At 42.5% G+C, this 19,742-nt stretch overlaps 1 protein-coding gene across 1 annotated transcript in view; it reads left to right on the top strand.

Annotated features, from left to right (window-relative positions):
* Nucleotides 1-19,742, top strand: part of ARNT2 (aryl hydrocarbon receptor nuclear translocator 2) — a 129,986-nt gene that overhangs the window by 52,592 nt on the left and 57,652 nt on the right. The window contains exons 5-6 of the mRNA XM_087704276.1: nt 254-467; nt 16,442-16,544. Of these exons, the coding sequence (XP_087560402.1) occupies nt 254-467; nt 16,442-16,544 (317 nt within the window). The remainder of the gene's footprint in view (nt 1-253; nt 468-16,441; nt 16,545-19,742) is intronic.

Raw genomic sequence — 19,742 nt, 5'->3', positions numbered from 1 at the left:
AAACAAATGTCAAAACGTAGTCAGAACGTTACTGAAGAAGTGTAACCAAGAAGTACGACAGAAGACAGTGAATAATACTCAGTCACAGGGACCTGTCCAATTTTAAGATATTCCAAAACAAAAAGAGAGTAGTTTGCGAGCAAAAAACAGAAAGTGTTGTCCAATAATAATTAGAGCACAAGATGGCCGCTCTCTGTGAAGGGTTTCAGCCGTAGGTTTTGCTCTCTGACATTCTTGTCTTCCTTCTCTTAAGGAATTGAAGCACCTTATCCTAGAGGCGGCTGATGGTTTTCTCTTCGTGGTGGCTGCGGAAACAGGGCGGGTGATCTACGTCTCGGATTCGGTTACGCCCGTCCTGAACCAGCCCCAGTCGGAGTGGTTCGGCAGCACCCTCTATGAGCAGGTTCACCCGGATGACGTTGAAAAGCTGAGGGAGCAGCTCTGTACCTCTGAAAACTCCATGACGGGTCAGTAGCCTCTTGAAGAGCTTCACTCCACTTGTGAGTGGGAGGGGGGGAACACCCTAATACAGAGGTCTCCAACCTTGACAACTTTAAGCCTAGAGGACTTCAATTCCCAGAATTCCCCAGCCAGTGTTGTTCAAGTATTTATTTATAAGGGGAAAACGTCCGGACCAAACGTAATTTCTAATGTTGGATTTTCCCCCTTATCAGAGGCATCCCCCCTTATAGAGTACTGTGAAGCAGTTATCATGGCAACTCCACTGCGCTGAACAGTAGAAGCCATTTTACGGCAGTATAGTAGAAGTCTTTTTAAGGCACAACAGGCTGTATCTTAACAGAACACATACGAGGAGCGTTAGGGGTATCTTACCCCCACAGAGAGTAAATCATCTGTGTACCAAGTTTGGTTGAAATTGCTTGAGGTGTTCCAGAGTTTTAGAGAGAGAGGGAGGGGGAGAGAGAGGCAGAGAGAGAGAGGAAGAGAGAGAGAGAGGGGAAGAGAGAGAGAGACACACACACACACACACACACACACACACACACACACACACACAGAGAGAGAGAGAGAGAGAGAGAGAGAGAGAGAGAGAGAGAGAGAGAGAGAGAGAGAGAGAGAGAGAGAGATGTCACCATCTCACTACCCATGACTCAATATACGTTCATTGGGGTGAAAAAAAAGGGCACATTGGTGCAGGAAAAAAATTAAAAATAACAGCAACACAGCCCAATCTGTTAATTAAGAATAATTGCATCTGGGCTTATTTTTCATCTCCCCTTCCACTATCCCTTCCCTATTTCTCTCAGTTTCTCCTTGTTTTCTTCAAATAAACATTTGCAGTGTCAGCTCCTTTTCTGATTTATCCTCTCCCTTCTATTATTTTTGTGTCTTTTGAGTTGTTGATGGTTTTTCACTGCACCATCTAAATTTAATCTCCAGCTGAGCTGACACAACAATTTTGCCTCCCAGCATTAAATAGGTTGTGTTTGGTTATGACCGTAAAAAAAACAAAACTATTTAGTCCTTGAGTTTATTTGGCATATAAGAGAAATCGGACATTTGGAGGTCTTCTGTGGTTTTGGGTGAAATGCATGTCGGTGAGAACAAAGGGAAGCAAAGATTATTTGTGATGCAATGCTCAACTCTAGGTAGTTTGTCAGGTAAAGGTTCCCCTCGTACATATGTACTAGTTGTTCCTGACTCTAGGGTGCGGTGCTCGTCTCTGTTTCAAAGCCAAAGAGCCAGCGCTGTCCAAAGACGTCTCGGTGGTCATGTGGCTGGCGTAACTAAACACCGAAGACGCACGGAACACTGTTCCCTTCCCACCAAAGATGGCCCCTATTTTTCTACTTGCATTTTTTATGTGCTTTCGAACTGCTAGGTAGGCAGAAGCTGGGACAAGTAACGGGAACGCACTCCGTTATGCAGTGCTAGGGATTCGAACTGCCAAACTGCTGACCTTTCTGATCGACAAGCTCAGCGTCTTAGCTACTGAGCCGCCTAGCTAGTTTGTTACTGTTGTCTTTTTTTCTTTTTCTTTGAGCCACTGCCTCCCTTTCATTTTGGCCCCGGCTTCCCCTGTCCCTTGGCAGGGCTGCTGAATTTCCATCTACAGTAGTTGTTTGCAAGAGATTTGGGGGGGGGGGGGGAGATTTTGCCTCTGGCTCTCGTGCACATTTTTTTTTTTAAGATTCTCTTTGCTGTTTATGGATTTGACTTCCTTTCCTTTTTGAGTGCTGACCCTAAATGTACTCTTGTTTTTCCTTGAAGGGGACTTAGCTTCTGTTGCAGCTTTTTTTATTTTTTGCGTGAAATTTTTACCAGGGCTCAAAAAAGATAATAATACATTGTTTTTGTTCTCCCCTTTGGTACTGTTTATCTTTTGTCTCTGTTTCCCTGGCATCATATTTTTCTATCTGGCATCCCCTCCTTTCTCTCTTTATGCCTGAAATTCTTATTCTCTTTCTTTCTTTCTTTCTTTCTTTCTTTCTTTCTTTCTTTCTTTCTTTCTTTCTTTCTTTCTTTCCTTCCTTCCTTCCTTCCTTCCTTTCTTTCTTTTTACCTACCTACCTACCTACCTACCTACCTACCTACCTACCTACCTACCTACCTACCTATATGTCTGCCTCTCTCTCTCTCATCTATAATATATCTGTCTGTCTGTCTCTATCATATATCTGCCTCTCTCTCTTTCTCTCTCACACATACCTACATCTGTCATGTATAATATGTCTGCCTGCCTGCCTGCCTGCCTGCCCGCCCGCCCGCCCACCCACCCACCCACCCACCCACCCACCCACCCACCCACCCACCCACCCACCCACCCATCTATCTATCTATCTATCTATCTATCTATCTATCTATCTATCTATCTATCTCTCTCTCATCTCTCTATCGCACACACACCTGTCATCTATAATAGTCTGTCTGTTTATAATCTCTCTCTCTCCCCCTCCCTCTCTTTCTCCATCTATGATATGTCTGTCTGTCACTAGGGAAGTTACTTACTATATGGAATCACCCATCTCACCCACAGAGGGACATATATGTGTGTGTCTGTGTGTCTGTGTGTCTGTGTGTCTGTATGTGTGTGTGTGTGTGTGTGTGTATTCCCTATCCCTCCTCCTGACATTTCTTTTTAAAGTTGACCATTTTTTCTATGCTCCTGACATCCTCTTTGTATCTGTCTTTCTGACCCTTATTCTAACTTTATTTAACCTGCCCTCTCCTTGTTCAACTCTTTTTGACTTCCTCTGCTCGCTTCTGCTCCATCTAAAATATTATGTTGCAGACTTAAAAAGAAAAAAAAAACCACATTTGGATTCACATACTTAGCAATGACATTCTGCAGAAGAGCTGCTGGTTTCCCCCCCCCCCCCCCTTTTCCTTCTAATCCTCAACTTCCACCGATGCTTTCACAGGTTTTTGGAAAAGGCATCGAATCTTTTTTTTTTTTGTTCCATCCAGTTTTTGTGGCTAGTTTGAGACTCTCTGATCTTAATAACTACTAAAATGTTTTTCATGGATGGTATTTGTTTTTTTTTTCTCTCCCATTGGATTGTTTCGCTTTAACTTTGCATGGGTTAGCAAGCTTGGAAGGAGAAGCAGGGAGGACCAGAGCAAACAAGCTCTTTTTTCCCTCCCAGGAGAGACTAATGTGGCTGCCTTAACTTTGAACCTGGCAAATCATTTGGCTTCCTCAAGGCCCTTTCCCAGTACTGCAAACAGACTTTTGCACAGAATAAAAGGTCAACAGAAGCCTTCAAAGATACTTGCACTACAGGATGCCCAGATGTTCCCATAATTCCCCCCCCACCTTTCTTTATGTTTTTTTTTCCACTCCACAAAATCTAGTTCTCCCCATGCAAGGGGAGATTTAATTGAGTTGATCTAGTTTGATATTCCTCTAGTATATCAAATCCTCTATTAGATTTAGGAATCAAAGAGACTTTTAAAAGATTAGAGCACTTAATTTTATCTTCTTCTATGTGTCCCTGTCCTCATCCTCCCTGAAACAAACACTCCAAGCCAAAAATACTTTATGAGAATTTATTAACAGACAGACAGGTCCTTGGCAGCAATCCAACATAGATAAGCCTCGGCAGCAATCCAGCCTGTCAGGCTCACAGTATTGTTCTCCAACATTAGTTCATGCGTTGACTTCTGCAAAAGGGGAGTGTGCACAAGCATTCCTTTTATAGTCTGGAGAGGAGCCTAATTACCAGCAGCTGAGTGCAATTACCTCCTGTAACTGCACAACGGTTCCTTACGCCTATTAGCTCTCCTGTGCTGGGCATCCAGGAACAACTTACTGCTGATGTCAGGATCACACTCCCTTGTCTCCTCCCCACTGGTCCAAGGCTCAGGTGCCTCCTGGTGGCCAACAAGCCCCTCTGCGCCCTGCTCTGAGTCGGAGCCCTGCATATATATATTCATTCATGGGTGTAGGTATGCTGGTCTTGTTGTATTCGGGTGTAAGATTTCCTGGGGAAAAACCCGATTACAACAAGTCCAGCATACCTACACCTGTGAGATACCCAACCCACTCAGTCTAAAATGCGCTTAGATTACAAGATCCAGTATTCCCAATCATCAGACCCACAAGCAGACATTGTATCCAGGTGTGCTTCAAGAGTGCCATCTTAGAGAAAGCTGAGAGTCTTTGAACATGTTCCTCAACCTTCTTCAGAAGTTGAGACTGCAGTTCTGTCGGGGTAGTGATTTAAGAGCTGACCAGCTGCTCTGATGATGCAATGGTGAAATGATGGGAATGAGACAGCAAAGATTTTGGCTGTTATCCCTTTAAGAGCCTGTATAATAATAAGAGGCCCTGTTAGGGCATCTCTCTCGCACGCGCCGTGTGTTCTTCCCTGCTGTAATTTACTGATTGTTTGACTCCTGCCTATGTATGTATAGTATATATTCTTTTGCAGATAAAACCACTATTTCTTACAAACCTCTGTTTACTGTTATTGCTCCTAGGTTGTCTCATGTAGTAAAACTGTGTGCACTCTGACAAGTTCCCAGAATTATTAAGCAGAATAGACAAAGGACAAAGGAAGTCCCAGGGCCTTTAGTCACCCCATGTTGGATCAGGGTCTTCTAAAAGAATCCCATAAAAGCACCTGGCAAAAGGTCCAGAAGACTCATTCTTCTTCTTTCCTACCCAGATAAGAACTAAACCATGGTCAACATACACTTCATGAAGTTTCAGGTTGTTTAGGCACCCTCAAACATTTAGTAGTTATAATAACATTTTTAAAAGTATAAAATTGGTGTCACCACTACGAAGGCCCTGTCTAATTTTCCCACTCACAATTGTCTGTCTGTCTGTCCGTCCGTCCGTCCGTCCAACCAACCAACCAACCAACCAACCAACCAACCAACCAACCAACCAACCAACCAACCAACCAACCTATTATCTGTCTGTCTGTCTGTCTGTCTGTTTATCTATCCATCCATCCTAACCTAACCTAACCCTATCTGTCTGTCTGTCCGTCCATCCATCCAACCTAACCTCACTCACTCACTCATACACTCACTCACTCTATCTATCTATCCATCTATCCATCTCTGTCATATATATCTCTCTCTCTCTATCCATCCAACCAACCTAACCTAACTCTCTCTCTCTCTCTCTGTCCATCCATCCATCCATCCATCCATCCAACCTAACCTACCTACCTACCTAACTCACTCACTCACTCACTCACTCACTCACTCACTCACTCACTCTATCTATCTATCTATCTATCTATCTATCTATCTATCTATATCCATCCATCCATCCATCCATCCATTATTCCATCCATTATTCCATCCATCCATCCTAACCTAACCTAACTCACTCACTCACTCATTCTAGTTATCTATCTCTCTATCTATCTATCTATCTATCTATCTATCTATCTATCTATCTATCTATCTATCTATCTATCTATCTATCTGGCTATCTATCTATCTGGCTATCTATCTATCTATCTATCTATCTATCTATCTGGCTATCTATCTATCTGGCTATCTATCTATCTATCTATCTATCTATCTATCTATCTATCTATCTATCTATCTATCTATCTATCTATCTATCTAAAAACAGGAAGACACAACATACAGAAAAGATAAAGGCAAAGCATTATACTAAAGACAATCTGCTTAACAGCTTTGCAGAGTCTACTTCTTCTGCCCTTGCAAAGCAGAACAGCCACGGAAAAAAGGATACAGCCATGTCACGTTCATTTTAACGTGCAGGATGCTCATTTTAATTGCTTGTTTTGAGACAAAGAAAAGGAATTCTAATTCATATTAGGGGATATAACATTGGTCAATTGGCTTAACTTTTTGAAGGAAAACAATGTGGTTTTGTGGGGGATGGGGAAGAGGAATGAACTCTTCCCTAATCAAGTTTATGGCTTTGCATTTCTCCTCCGAGAAATACTTGATAGGTTAAAGTTTCAGCAAAACAGATGATCAGGGGGCTGAAACAATCCCTGCTTTTTTCTTCTTGTGTAATCGAAAAACATGACTAAGCAGATTCAGGGGATCTTATTTTGTTTGGCATGAAAGCACGATTGCATTCTCTCATTTGCACTGTGATTTTGTAAGGAACCATAACAGGAAATACGCTTGCATTATAATGGAAAGAGTGATAGAGCAGGGATCGGCTTATTTTGATTAACTGCCTTTCTATTGAATTAAAGGACATGAGTTCTCCAAAGAAATCAGTCTACTGTAATAATTGCATCTGAGTCTTGTAAAACAGTAGGGAGTTTGCAGAGATTAAGACCAGCAAAAAAAAACCAAAAAAAACCAAAACAGTCTGCCTTTCACAAGCCATCAGATCTGCAGATGTTGATAGCTTCAGCAGCTGTATGCGGCTTTAGTTCGATGGGCCGGTTGCAAGGAATGTTGTTAGCAAGCAAAGTTTGCACACCCAGAGGGAATCCAGATGTTGAAGGAGTCAGATTGTCTATGTGCAAATGGAAGATGGATTAATCAGCAAAAGAGTGCTGCAGCAAAATGACATCAGGCCAAAGAGAGGATCCGAGAACTTTTAACACTCTGAGTCACTTTTGAACAAATAGCCCCAGAGTTAGAAAGGGAGAAATTGTTTTGCCCTTTAAAAAATGGAATAAGGTGGTATACTGTTTACCCTTAAAGGATGTCTACTAAAAGCTTTTATGACTGAGTTTCCTTATGGTAAAAAAGCCATGGTTTGTTACATAAAGTACTATCGGCTCCGTGTGTTGTGGCCCGCCGGCGGCTTGCAGAGCTGGCATCAGAATCAGACAGTGAGGAGGTTGGGGAGGAACATGGGCCAGTCCTGGGGGTTGAGGAAAGCTCAGACAAGGGCTCTGCGATGGAGGCAGAGTGGGAGGAAGGCAGCGGAGAGGCAGAGGAACAGCTGGAGCCTGTTCCTAGTATGCACATGTGCAGAACTGCCGGAAGACAAGAACAACTAAGAAAGCAGGGTCGACTTAGGAGTAAAGCCACACCTTGGAGGTGATTGGCCCCTCCCATAGGAAATAAAATGAGGAACAAACAGGGAGTGGGCTTTTGCACTAAACAATTCGCTCCTTCAGTCATTTTGACCGTGGAACGTTCTGTTTGTGACTATAAAAAACTCTGTGCCAAGTTTTGCCTTGCCCTGCATTTGGAAACTAGTTATCTGGCAGCTCTCAGAGCAAGATAAGGTCCGTGTTGATAAATATTCCTTGGAAAGACTGTTTGCTAAGCCTTGCTGACTGTGAATGAAAGGAATTCACAATCATGTAAATAAAAGAGGTTTTGCCGGGACCAAGACTCTGGCTTGTTAAGGAAGCCTGGGTGAGAGCACCACCCAATTTGCTAGGCTTCAAACAGAATTCATTTTTGCTTAGTAGGTAAGAACGCATTAAGATTGTGTGTTTGAAGGCAAGGATCATCCACAATGGCTGAAATTCTGACTTTTGATTCATAAGCAATTTATCTCTCTTGATGCACTCGATCAGGAAGGCAACAAGCTAGAAAATGTTGGGTAGAGCAAACCAGAAACTAACCAGGGAGCAGGAGCTTCCTGTTACTTTTGAAGCCAGATTTGCCCTAACATCTCCTAAGTGAAAACCAGCTTCAGATTCTGGCATCCATCTTTTAGTTTGTTGGGGCATACAAACCGGGAGCTTTGATGGGAATGAATGTAATGGAAATCAAGTTTTGACTTTCTTCCACATGAAAGGTTGGACTTTCTTCCTTCAAAACGTATCACATTGCTCTTTTCCCACTCCTCCAAATTGAATTATTTTCTCAAGGCAAAACATTTTCAATTCTTTCAACTCTCTTCTAAAGTCTTAATTTCTAATCTCCTGATCATCCTTGCTATGCTTCCTTTGAATTATTCCAGATTGCGTCTTTCTTTAAGGGTGGGACTCCAAATGGAATTGCTCCAAAGCAAACGTCACAGGTCATGCCAGTGAATTCCCCCGTTCTTCTCTTCCTTTTTGCCTTCGGAACGTGATCTAAAATGAAGACGAGCCATAAGAAAAAAAAATTAAATGCGAACCATTACGGGAAGCTGGGAAAGGAGTGGAAGGACAGAACAAACATGAACAACGAAGAGATAGTGGGTGATGAGTTGGTTGACAGTTTATGTCAAAAATGCCAACTGAGTCCAGATAACATGAGACTTGGGAAGAAGGATTTCAGATCCTTCAAAGGGACTTCTCTAATGCTCGTGTGCATAGGAGCATCAGTGAGAGATAGCATAAGCAGATAGTCATTCTGTCTAAGACTTGCACATGTCCTGACTTCTCAAATGTTCATTACAACTCAAGGGAGCACTTGATAAAAGGACTTTTGAGGAATCTTTAGTGCTCTCTGAGCTTCGTTGCTTTCTTGCAGACGTCTCATTACCCAAACTAGGTAACATCATCAGTGCTATCCTGTTTTCTCTAAATTAAGACCCAACCGGAAAATAAGGTTTAGCATGACTTTTTCAGGATGCTCGTAATATAAGCCTTACCCCCAAAATAAACCCCAGTTAAGATCATCAATAGACGGAGGCCTTTAGTACCGTATTTTCCCCAAAATAAGACCTAACTGGAAAATAAGCCATAATGCGTCTTTTGGAGCAAACATTCACATAAGACCCGGTCTTATATGGGGGAAAAGATGGTAGTAAAGAATGGGGTTTCTCTCAGTTTATATTCTGATGCAGGGATGGCGAACCTTTTTGGCACCGAGTGCCCAAACCAGAATGTGTGTCCATGTGTATGCATGTGTGCGTGCCGGAGCACCGGAAACCTGAAGACCAGTTGGCTGACGTGCGCATGTCTGGTTTTTGGCTGCTTTTGGGACTGCTTTTGGGATTGTTTTCAGACTGTTTTGGGGGCCATTTTCCAGCTGGTTTTTGTGCCGGAGCACCGGATACCTGAAGACCAGGTGGCTGGCATGTGCATGCCTGATTTTTGGCCGCTTTTGGGACTGGTTTTGGGAATGTTTTCAGGCTGTTTTTTGGGCCATTTTCAAGCTTGCTTTTGGGCCAAAAAACAACTCAAAAAACAGCCTGAAAATTCCCTGAAAAACAATCCAGAAAACAACCAAAAAATAGGCCATTTCTTGGACCATTTTTAAAGGAAATTTTCAGGCCTTTTTTCTAGCCATTTTTGACCCAGAAAATGGCCAGGAAATTGACTTGAAAATGGCCCCAACACAGCCAAAAAACAGGCCATTTTCCAGGCTGTTTTTCAGGCAATTTTCAGGCCTTTTTTGAGCTGCTTTTGACCCCCAAAACAGCTGGAAAATGGTCTGGAAAATGACCCAGAAAACAGCTTGAAATATGGCCACATGCACGCCATAAACCAGAAGAGCAGCTGGTGATGGTGCAGGTGCCCACAGAGAGGGCGCTGAGTACCACCTCTGGCATGCGTGCCATAGGTTCGCCATCACAGTTCTAGTGTCTTGCCCTTTCGGTGTGGGTCTGGATCAGAGTTGGGTTCCTACCAGTTCGCACCTATTCGGTAGAACTGGTTCGTCAATCTACCGAACCGGTTAGGAGAGGTTCCACCAATGGACTCGAAAAGCAGGCCACACCTATAGAAGAGGTTCCAAATTTTTTGAAACCCACCACTGGTCCTTGGATATGATTATTCTACAGTATCATGCTCATATTTATAAAACTCAGTGCCTCTGTGAAAGGTAAGGATGACTACTGCGTTTGTGGTGCAATCAGAACATTGCGTGTGTTGAAGTTGTTTTAACGCAAACCAAAGATGCCTTTTAAAAAACAAGTTTACATCATATTCTTATGCATGCCAGTGCTGTGTGTGAGGTAATTTAAGGTGGTTCTGACAAGTGTCGTCGGCATCTTCATATCCGGTCACATGGGCGGCAAGCCACTCCCATCCGGTCACATGGGCGACAAGCCACTCCCACAAAGGAGGCCACACCCACAGAGTAGGTTCGAACAATTTTTGAAACCCACCACTGGTCTGGATGGTCTTAGAGATTCTTTGGTTGGGTTGTTTTCTGTTAAGTCCTTTGGCAGTTTCTTGATTGGGGTATTGTTTACTTGATTGTTGAGTTCTCCAGTGGGGAAAGGAGTTTGAGTTTGAGTTTTATTTCATTTATATGCCACCCTTTTCCCTAAGGGGACTCAGGGCGGCTCACAACTCAAAAGGGAAGGGGAGATACAAACAGTTTAACAAGAACACAAAACTATACATAGTTAAAAAGCACAACAATCATACCATTCGAGATAGGGGCAGTGGATCTTTAGCCCCAGGCCTGTCGGAACAGCCAGGTTTTAAGGGCTATGCGGAAGGCCTGGAGGGTGGTGAGGGTACGAATCTCCACGGGGAGTTCGTTCCAGAGGGTCGGAGCAGCCACAGAGAAGGCTCTCCTCCGGGTAGTCGCCAGTCGACACTGGCCGGCGGATGGAATTCGGAGGAGGCCTAATCTGTGGGATCTAATCGGTCTAGTGGAGGTAATTGGCAGCAGGCGGTCTCTCAAGTACCCAGGTCCAATACCATGAAGGGCTTTATAAGTGACGACTAGCGCCTTGAAGCGTATCCGGAGACCAATAGGCAGCCAGTGCAGCTCGCGGAGGATAGGAGAGGAGAGGAGAAGTTCTTCCAATAACTTCTCTAGTGAGACTTTCCCAAATTTGAAGTCTGGATAATCATGAGGATTGGAGAGTGATAGAGCCAGCGTTGGGTAACAAGACAAAACAGCAACTACACTGCCAGCATCAACTCACAATTACAAAGCCAACTAGAAAGCATTGTCCCAAGAAATTCTGAAGTAATTTTCAAGCAGCCTGAGAAAAAAAACAACCTCATTAATGCGGGTGGGGAGAGGAAAACTTTCAGGAACAACATTAGTTTGATAATTGGAGAAAACCTTGATCATCATTTGTGGTTGATGGCCTCTCTCTCTCTCTCTGCCATGCTTTTATGGAACCCTAACAGCAAGTTGTTTTTGAAGGTTACTAAAATATTAGTCACCAAAACAGGCTCACAACTCAAAAGGGAAGGGGATTAGTAAGCCTTGTTTCCAGAGAATTTGGAACCACATTCCAATTCATTGTGATTAAAACAGCATAGTTTTAATTGCTTATGTTTTTGATTAGCGTCTTCGTCATTTGCATTTCTGTACTATTAACTTGCAAGTTGATTGTCTCTCTATATTAAAACGAAGGAGGAACAGTTTAGAGTTTACCAAGATTCTTCCGGTGTTTTTTGTTTTTTTAATTCCCGTTTTCTGTTGTTTTTCCCAAATAGCCTGTGGAATATTTTTCTTGGAGTAGAATCTTTTTTTTTTGGGAGGGGGAGAAGGGGATTGTTGTGATTATCTTATCCAAGTCAAACTGAATTTCTCTTGTATAAGGCAACAGCAGGGAGCATAAGAACGAGTGCACAGGAGCATTTAAGGATATCAAGGTTTACCTCTGTCTTAGTGAAGCTATGGCAATGTTTGTGCAAGTCTTCTGTAGCTGCTCAACTCTGTTGAGCAACCTAAAAAAGATGCAATTAAAAAAGGGCATGGATCATAGCTTGAGAGGTAGACTTGCCCTGAAGTGCATTCACACATTGCTGTAGGGTTGGGATGCTTTTGTTATAGTTTGTGGAACATGTCGCATAAGAGCCTGGATGGCAGAGAATGTGAAGTCAGGTTGGATGGTTCATTATTTGAAACAAAATGCATGGTATTGTGGAGTGGGCTACAGTAGGCAAGGACCAGATCAACGTAGCTGCAATAGGTTTTATTGACTCAAAAATGGAACTGAGGAACTACAGGCAAATGCCTGTGATTTATACTCTAGGTCCACAGGGCCTTAACCAATCGTAGAACTAGAAAAAGCCCGCACAAATATAAATGTTCTAAATTTCCCTCCAAAACAGTTGGGGTCATCTAAAGGTTAGTTTCACTTTAGCACAGTTAACAGTTAGGGTCATCTAAAGGTTAGTTTCACTTTAGCAGAGTTAACAGTTAGGGTCATCTAAAGGTTAGTTTCACTTTAGCAGAGTTAACAGTTAGGGTTATCTAAAGGTTAGTTTCATTTTAGCAGAGTTAACAGTTAGGGTCATCTAAAGGTTAGTTTCACTTTAGCAGAGTTAACACAACTATATGCATTCAATACATAACACACGGGTTTATGTGAAGCAGGGCTGAGTATCTGTTGCAAAATTTTGGAAAACCTAGGTAAAATTGTTCCTTTTTTTTTCTTCTGAAGGGAGATATTTGTGCAACCTATTTCTGGAGTACTTCATCCAGTTGTCCCTACCAGATTTATGCATTTGCTTTTTACCAAACTATTGTCCTGCTGGTGTATTAGTCCTTTTAACTTAATTTGGACAACATGGGCAGTTGATTTCTAGCCAATCAACTTCTAGTTCAATCCCGGGTAGAGGCAGATATTTCTCTCTCTGAGGACAATGAGAATATATCTGCCGAACGAAACTCCGCATTGGCGACAGGAAGGGCATCTGGCCAGTAAACGTTCTGCTAGCTCCATTCGGTTGGTCATACTTCGCCCTGCAAGGGATTATGAAGTTGTTCAAAGAAGATGATGAGCCCCAGAAAATGCTTGGGATTTTCTGAAGATGAAGTATGTGTTCTTGTACAGGATTTTGGTTCAACGTGGCAAGAAAAGTTGCAAAGTGGGTCAAAACTCAATTAATAAATTTCTCACTTAGCAGCATAAATTTCGAGCTCAGTTGTGTTAGTAAGTCTAGGAATACCTGTACTAAAGAATCTGAGGATCCAAGAAAGAAAGAAAAGAGCAGTTTTGAATTAGGAGATAGAACCAACTGCTTTACTGGGAATCGCAAAAGAGTGGGAGAGACAGAGGTGGTATTCAGTCAGTTCTGACCAGTTCTGGCGAACTAGTAGCAGAAATTTTGAGTAGTTCAGAGAACTGGCAAATATCACTTCTGGCTGGCCCTGCCCCAGTGGTGGGTTTCAAAAATTGTTCGAACCTACTCTGTGGGTGTGGCCTCCTTTGTGGGAGTGGCATGCCGCCCATGTGACCGGATGGGAGTGGCTTGCCGCCCATGTGACCGGATGGGAGTGGCTTGCCGCCCATGTGACCGGATATGAAGATGCCGACGACACTTGTCAGAACCACCTTAAATTACCTGACACACAGCACTGGCATGCATAAGAATATGATGTAAACTTGTTTTTTAAAAGGCACCTTTGGTTTGCGTTAAAACAACTTCAACACACGCAATGTTCTGATTGGACCACAAACGCAGTAGTCATCCTTACCTTTCACAGAGGCACTGAGTTTTATAAATAGGAGCATGATAGTGTAGAATAATCATATCCAAGGACCAGTGGTGGCTTTCAAATTTTTTTGGAACCTCTTCTGTAGTGTGGCCTGCTTTCTGGGTCCACTGGTGGAACCTTTTCTAACCGGTTTGGAAGATTTGACGAACCGGTTCTACCAAATAGGTGCGAACTGGTAGGAACCCACCTCTGCCCTGCCCCCATCTATTCTCTGCCTCCCAAGTCCCAGCTGATCGGGAGGAAATGGGGATTTTACAGTAACCTTCCGCAGGAGTGAGGAGGGAATGAAGATTTTGCAGTATCCTTCCCCTGCCATGCCCACCAAACCACGCCCACCAAGCCACACCCACAGAATCACTAGTAAAAAAAAACTTTAATCCCATCACTGGGGAAAGAGGATGAAAAAAAATGGGCAGTGAACTTTGATCCTGGTTTCATCATTTTGTGGGTAAAGTGATGGGGCAATGATGAAGAAAGCCTTTTTTTTTGTCACAGGAAGCAATAAACTGTGGAGGTGACAAAGTTCAAATTATGGACTTGTTTTCTTAATTTCTTTGTTTTGAATAAGCCAGATTGTGGTATGGTGAAAACTTGGGGAGAAATGAACAATTACTGGAAAAACAAATATGGGAAAGACATACTTTCCTTTAAACTACGGATGCGTTGCTTAATCTTGACTTCCAATTGTCTGTTGGCTTGATTGATTATTCCTTTGCTTTGCTGTATGCTGGATTTTGCATATGACGAACGCAGCAATGGGTACCCCTGAAATGATTGGAGGTTAGGTCATCCGTTCATTTCCCCACTTTTTGAGCCATTTCTGAAAAGAAGGTCATTGCGATTGCACAGTGTGTGATTCAGGAGAAGAGCTGGCGTCTGCTGGTCATCTTTCAAGCATCTCTGACAGCATTCCTAAGTGAAGATGTAAGGAGTCAAAAATACGAGTGTGGTCAGTTTGCTTCATTAAGGTGTCCCAAGCCAGAAAAAGCATCACATGGAACAAATTATGATTTTCATAACTGTCTCAGCACTGGGAGCGAAGGAAGGAAGAATCACATACGTTTTCCAGTATGTGACCTAACTGTGAGCATCAAGCATGGGGATTTTTCCTTCTTTACTAGATGATGGATGGCCGAGGTTTGCAATTCATTGTCTTGTTGCAGGCAGGGTCCAAATTCTCGGAATATATGCTTGCTTTCATTGGATGCTTTGTTTCTCCTATACACGGTATATTTTATGGCTGCGAGAGATTGTAAATCCTTCCATTCCAATCAATCTTCTTGGCTTCTATGGCTTTAACTGTGGTTTTACTTGCCGCGGTACAATTATTTGAGCCTCTGGGGCTGATATATTGGTTTAAATCAAAGGTTGGCAAAATATGGCATTCTAATTCTGCAAACCTAACCCACTCTTTTCATTATGGCTGTTAGGAATTAGAATTTGTTAAGATCTGGTTGGCCCCTGCTTTCAAAGAGGTTTGAAAAATGAGACAGATTATTTCTTCTAATAAATAAACCAAAACATCATTATGATTGCGTAGAAATTGACGTCGGTTTAATTTAAGGCTACTAGAAAAATTGGTATCATTGTCCTAGGAATCTCAGTAGCGAAACTCTTGAGTTCTGCTTAGAATTTGTGCAATGCATTCACACCACGGGACGTGGTGGCTCAGCGGTTAAGATGCTGAGCTTGTCGATCAGAAAGGTCTGCAGTTCAGCGGTTCGAATCCCTAGCACCACATAAAGGAGGGAGCTCCCGTTACTTCTCCCAGCTTCTAGCAACCTAGCAGTTCGAAAGCATGTAATGCAAGTAGAAAAATGGGAACCACCTTTGGTGGGAAGGTGACAGTGTTCCATGTGCCTTCGACACTTAGACATGCTGGGTCATATGACCACATAGACATCAATTCTGGTTTTTCATCCAAAGCAACACAGAATGTTGAGGTTTTTAAAAAACCTTTTAACCTTCGCAATGGTGGAAGATGGAAGCATTAGAGATACCCCAAATGTTATAGGGGAAATGGTGGCTCAGAGGCTAAGACACTGAGCTTGCTGATCAGAAAGTTCGGCAGTTCGAATCCCTAATGCCGCGTAACGGAGTGAGCTCCTGTTACTTGTCCCAGCTTCTGCCAACCTAGTCGTTCGAAAGCATGTAAAAAATGCAAGTAGAAAATAAGGGTCCATCTTTGGTGGGAAGGAAACAGTGTTCCATGCGCCTTTGGCATTTAGTCATGCCGGCCCCAGAAACATATTTGAACAGTGCTGGCTCTTCAGCTTTGAAACAGGAATGACTAGCACATATGTGCAAGGGGAACCTTTACTTGTACTTTCCACTGCATTCATAACATTTTTATGCCAGATTCAACTGCTGAGCTTCTAATGGGTGTGCAGCTATAGCCAGGCCACTGTAGAACAAGACACTGTTGGAATATTTCAGTGAGAGTTCAGATGTGCAGGAAACTAGTGAATGTGAAAGGTGTGAACCACAGGCTTAATGAAGATGCTGTAACTGCTTGATTGGCCCACTCTGCTTTCTCTTTCCTCTTTGCTGCCAGTATAGTACGGGACTATAACACACTTATGAGATATTGTTCTCCTAATACTGTAAAATGATTTGAATTTAAGCTGTGGGTCTCTATGTCAAATTGCCTCCTTGGTAACCCATCTTCTTCTCCTCTTTGTTCTTGTTTCCCCTTTCCCTTCCCACGGCGCAGGGAGGATTTTGGATTTGAAAACTGGCACAGTAAAGAAGGAAGGTCAACAGTCTTCAATGAGAATGTGCATGGGATCCAGGCGTTCCTTCATATGCAGAATGAGGTATGCTATTCCTGCTTTCATCCTTCAGGGAAGACTATAATCTCCCTCCTAGCCCAATAGCTTAATACCCACTGCACTACACTGGTATTCATTCATTCATTCATTCATTCATTCATTCATTCATTCATTCATTCATTCAGAATAGAGCTGGAAGGGACCTTCTAGTCCGGTGACTAGACCTTTTTGTCGTTGTGTGCCGAAGGTGAATGTGCATGCGTGACAGCGCACATGTGTACGTGCCCACACCGATAATGCAATGCGCACATGGCAACCCCCCACATGCCCCACCCTCCTAACATGCACGCGCGACCTCCTTATGGCCCATTTTGGACCTAGCAGGCCTCCCTGAAGCCTCATAGAACAAAAAATGGGGCGCCATAGCCCCCCCATGCTCCTGTATGCCCCTGTGTCTCCCACATGCACCCCACCCCCCGTGCATGCATGGCAGACACCCGAAAATCAGCTGGCCGGTTGGAGGTGCGCGTGCATCCACGGTGGAGCTGGCTGGGGTGACGGCTCGGGTGCCCGCAGAGAGAGCTCCGCGTGCCACTTGTGGCACGCAGGCCATTGGTTTGCCATCATGGTTCTAGTCCATCCCACTCCTCAAACAGGAGACCCTATAGCATTTCAGATAAGTGACTATCCAGCCTCCAACAAATAGTTGTCCAATCTCTTCTTAATAACATTGAGTGATGAAGCAACCATGGCAAGCTGTTCCACTGTTTAATTGCCCTCGTTGTTAGGAAGTTCGTTCACTCATTCATTCATTCATTCAGCTTTGATAACGTTGTTTTAGAATATTCCCCTTCCCAAGTTATTTCATGGGTTTCACCTTCCACCTTCATCCAATCTTTAGCCTGGATCTCCACTATGGTGAATACAATATTAGAAGAGCTGACTTCTTCTTCTTCTTCTTCTTCTTCTTCTTCTTCTTCTTCTTCTTCTTCTTCTTCTTCTTCTTCTTCTTCTTCTTCTTCTTCTTCTTCTTCTTCTTCTTCTCCTCCTCCTCCTCCTCCTCCTCCTCCTCCTCCTCCTCCTCCTCCTCCTCCTCCTCCTTCTTCTTCTTCTTCTTCTTCTTCTTCGTCTTGTTAGCATGTGATGTTCAGACCTTCTTTTAGGTAAGAAGCTAGCTACTGGCCCATGTGTGCTAATTATGCAGCCTATGATAAAGTAAAACTGGTGATTGATGTGTAATTTCAGTTCTTCAAATATACATTTGTAAATTTGTACAGCCCATCTCCCTATTCTGTTCAGTCTTAAGTGACTCGTTCTTTCTTCACATCTACTCTATCGGGTCTCATGTTCAGTTTTTTTACTTTCACCTAGAAAAACGAATGGCTGAATAAGAGAGTTGGAAGGGACTAGACGTATTCTAGTCCAACCCCCCTGCCCAGACAGGAAACCCTATGCCATTATAGACAAACCATTGTCCAATCTCTTCTTAAAAACTTCCAGTGTTGGAGCATTCACAACTTCTGGAGGCAAGTTGTTCCACTGATTAATGGTTCTAACTATCAGGAAATTTCTCCTTAGTTCTAGGTTGCTTCTCTCCTTGATTAGTTCTCATCCATTGCTTCTTGTTCTGTTTTCAAGTGCTGTGGTGAATAACTGCTATAACTGTCAGAAAAGAATGATCCCAATTGCAAACTAGCAATTTTGAGAAAGTGGTGCTTGTTTTTATTAATAATATCCATAAATCTGCATCTTGTGTTTTTTTGAAACTTATGAGTCAGTAGCTCACATCCTTTCCTTGGTTGTGTTTACCAGAATTTAATCATCAGATTGACCAAGGAATGTGATCCATTGTGTCATCCTACTATATTATTATTCAAATTATTATTTCTGAGACCTAAGTTCGGAATGGAAATGTGGCTTTATTTCTGTTTCATAACACACCACATTTTTTTTATTTACAAGGGGAAAGAACACAAATAATTAATCACCCAGCTAATTTTAGGCACATGAGCAGTTCTTGAGAATATCTTCATTTTTCCAATTTTGATAATACTTTGGGTTTCTTTAAATACTTTCTTTATTAAAATCCCATCGCATGGCAATAATGAAGCTTGTCTTGGGCCTGTGGCTTATGGTTTAACGTTTTTTGGTCTAAAATAAATACTTGGGATTCTTTTAACCATCTTAAGCTGTCACTAAACGTGGACCACATGGTTTGGACATCAGCTGTTTTGGTCTCTCCTTAGTTTGCTTTGTTTACCATTTTGTCCAAAGAAGAGCTTATGTAATTGAAATTGCACTTTATTTTATGATCTCGAATTAGCCTTGTTAGGAATATAATCTAACGGTTGGGTTGGCAATATATAAATCATATAACAATGTTTGCACCCGTTTCTTTAAATCATACTGTAAAATGTGATTGGTTCCTGTTTTCCTCAATCGGCCATAAGAGAGAGCCAGAACGACTGTTAGCTTTCTCTGTTTCGTTGGATGCTGGGCTGATCTGATCTGAGTGTTTTTGGAAGCTGGCTGTTAGAAAGTGCCGTGAGCTATTGTAAGTTTTGCAACTGTTAGCAAACTTTGAATACTGAACTGATTATAAGATATTGAACTATGTTATTTGGATTATCCCTTAACTGAAAGACATTGATGACTGACTGACTTATCCGTGTATGACTTGGACTATTTGATGGACTCTGATACCTCTATTTCCACAAAAGTAAAAGCCTATTTAAACTGCAGTGTCTCTGTATGGCTGGTTTGTGTGTTCTCCAACACAACTCTCACAACGCTTCGCTGAATGTACTCACTCTCCCAACGGGGAGCTTTCTTAACAAGCCTAATATGTTTGGGGTGCTACTAGAGATTGGGACTCCCATGGTCAGAACAGTTGCCTTTTTTAAATTTTTGTTCTTAGGTGTTCTTTTTATTATTATTCTTTTGGTTTGGTAAGTACGTGGATTTATCCATATAACCATGGAATCCTACATCAAATGGAGAGAAAAAAATCTCTACCTGACAGTTAATAATCAGTGGAACGACTTGTCTACAGAAGTTATAGATGCTCCAATACAGAAGGTTTTTAAGAAGAGACTGGAGAACTATTTGTCTGAAATGATATAAGGTTTCTTGCCTGAATGGTAGATTGGACTAGAAGTTCTAACAAAGATGATTAGGGAACCAGAGGCTAAAACATAAAAATAATGGTTGCTAGAAATGGATATATCTAGTTTAATGAAAAGA

This window comes from Thamnophis sirtalis, unplaced genomic scaffold, assembly GCF_051295495.1.
Source record: "Thamnophis sirtalis isolate CommonGarterSnake01/CBP01778 unplaced genomic scaffold, rThaSir2_p1.2 scaffold_2, whole genome shotgun sequence".
Lineage (NCBI taxonomy): Eukaryota > Metazoa > Chordata > Lepidosauria > Squamata > Natricidae > Thamnophis > Thamnophis sirtalis.
The sequence above is the reverse complement of the archived record's forward strand: the minus strand, read 5'-3'. Positions and strand labels throughout refer to the sequence as shown.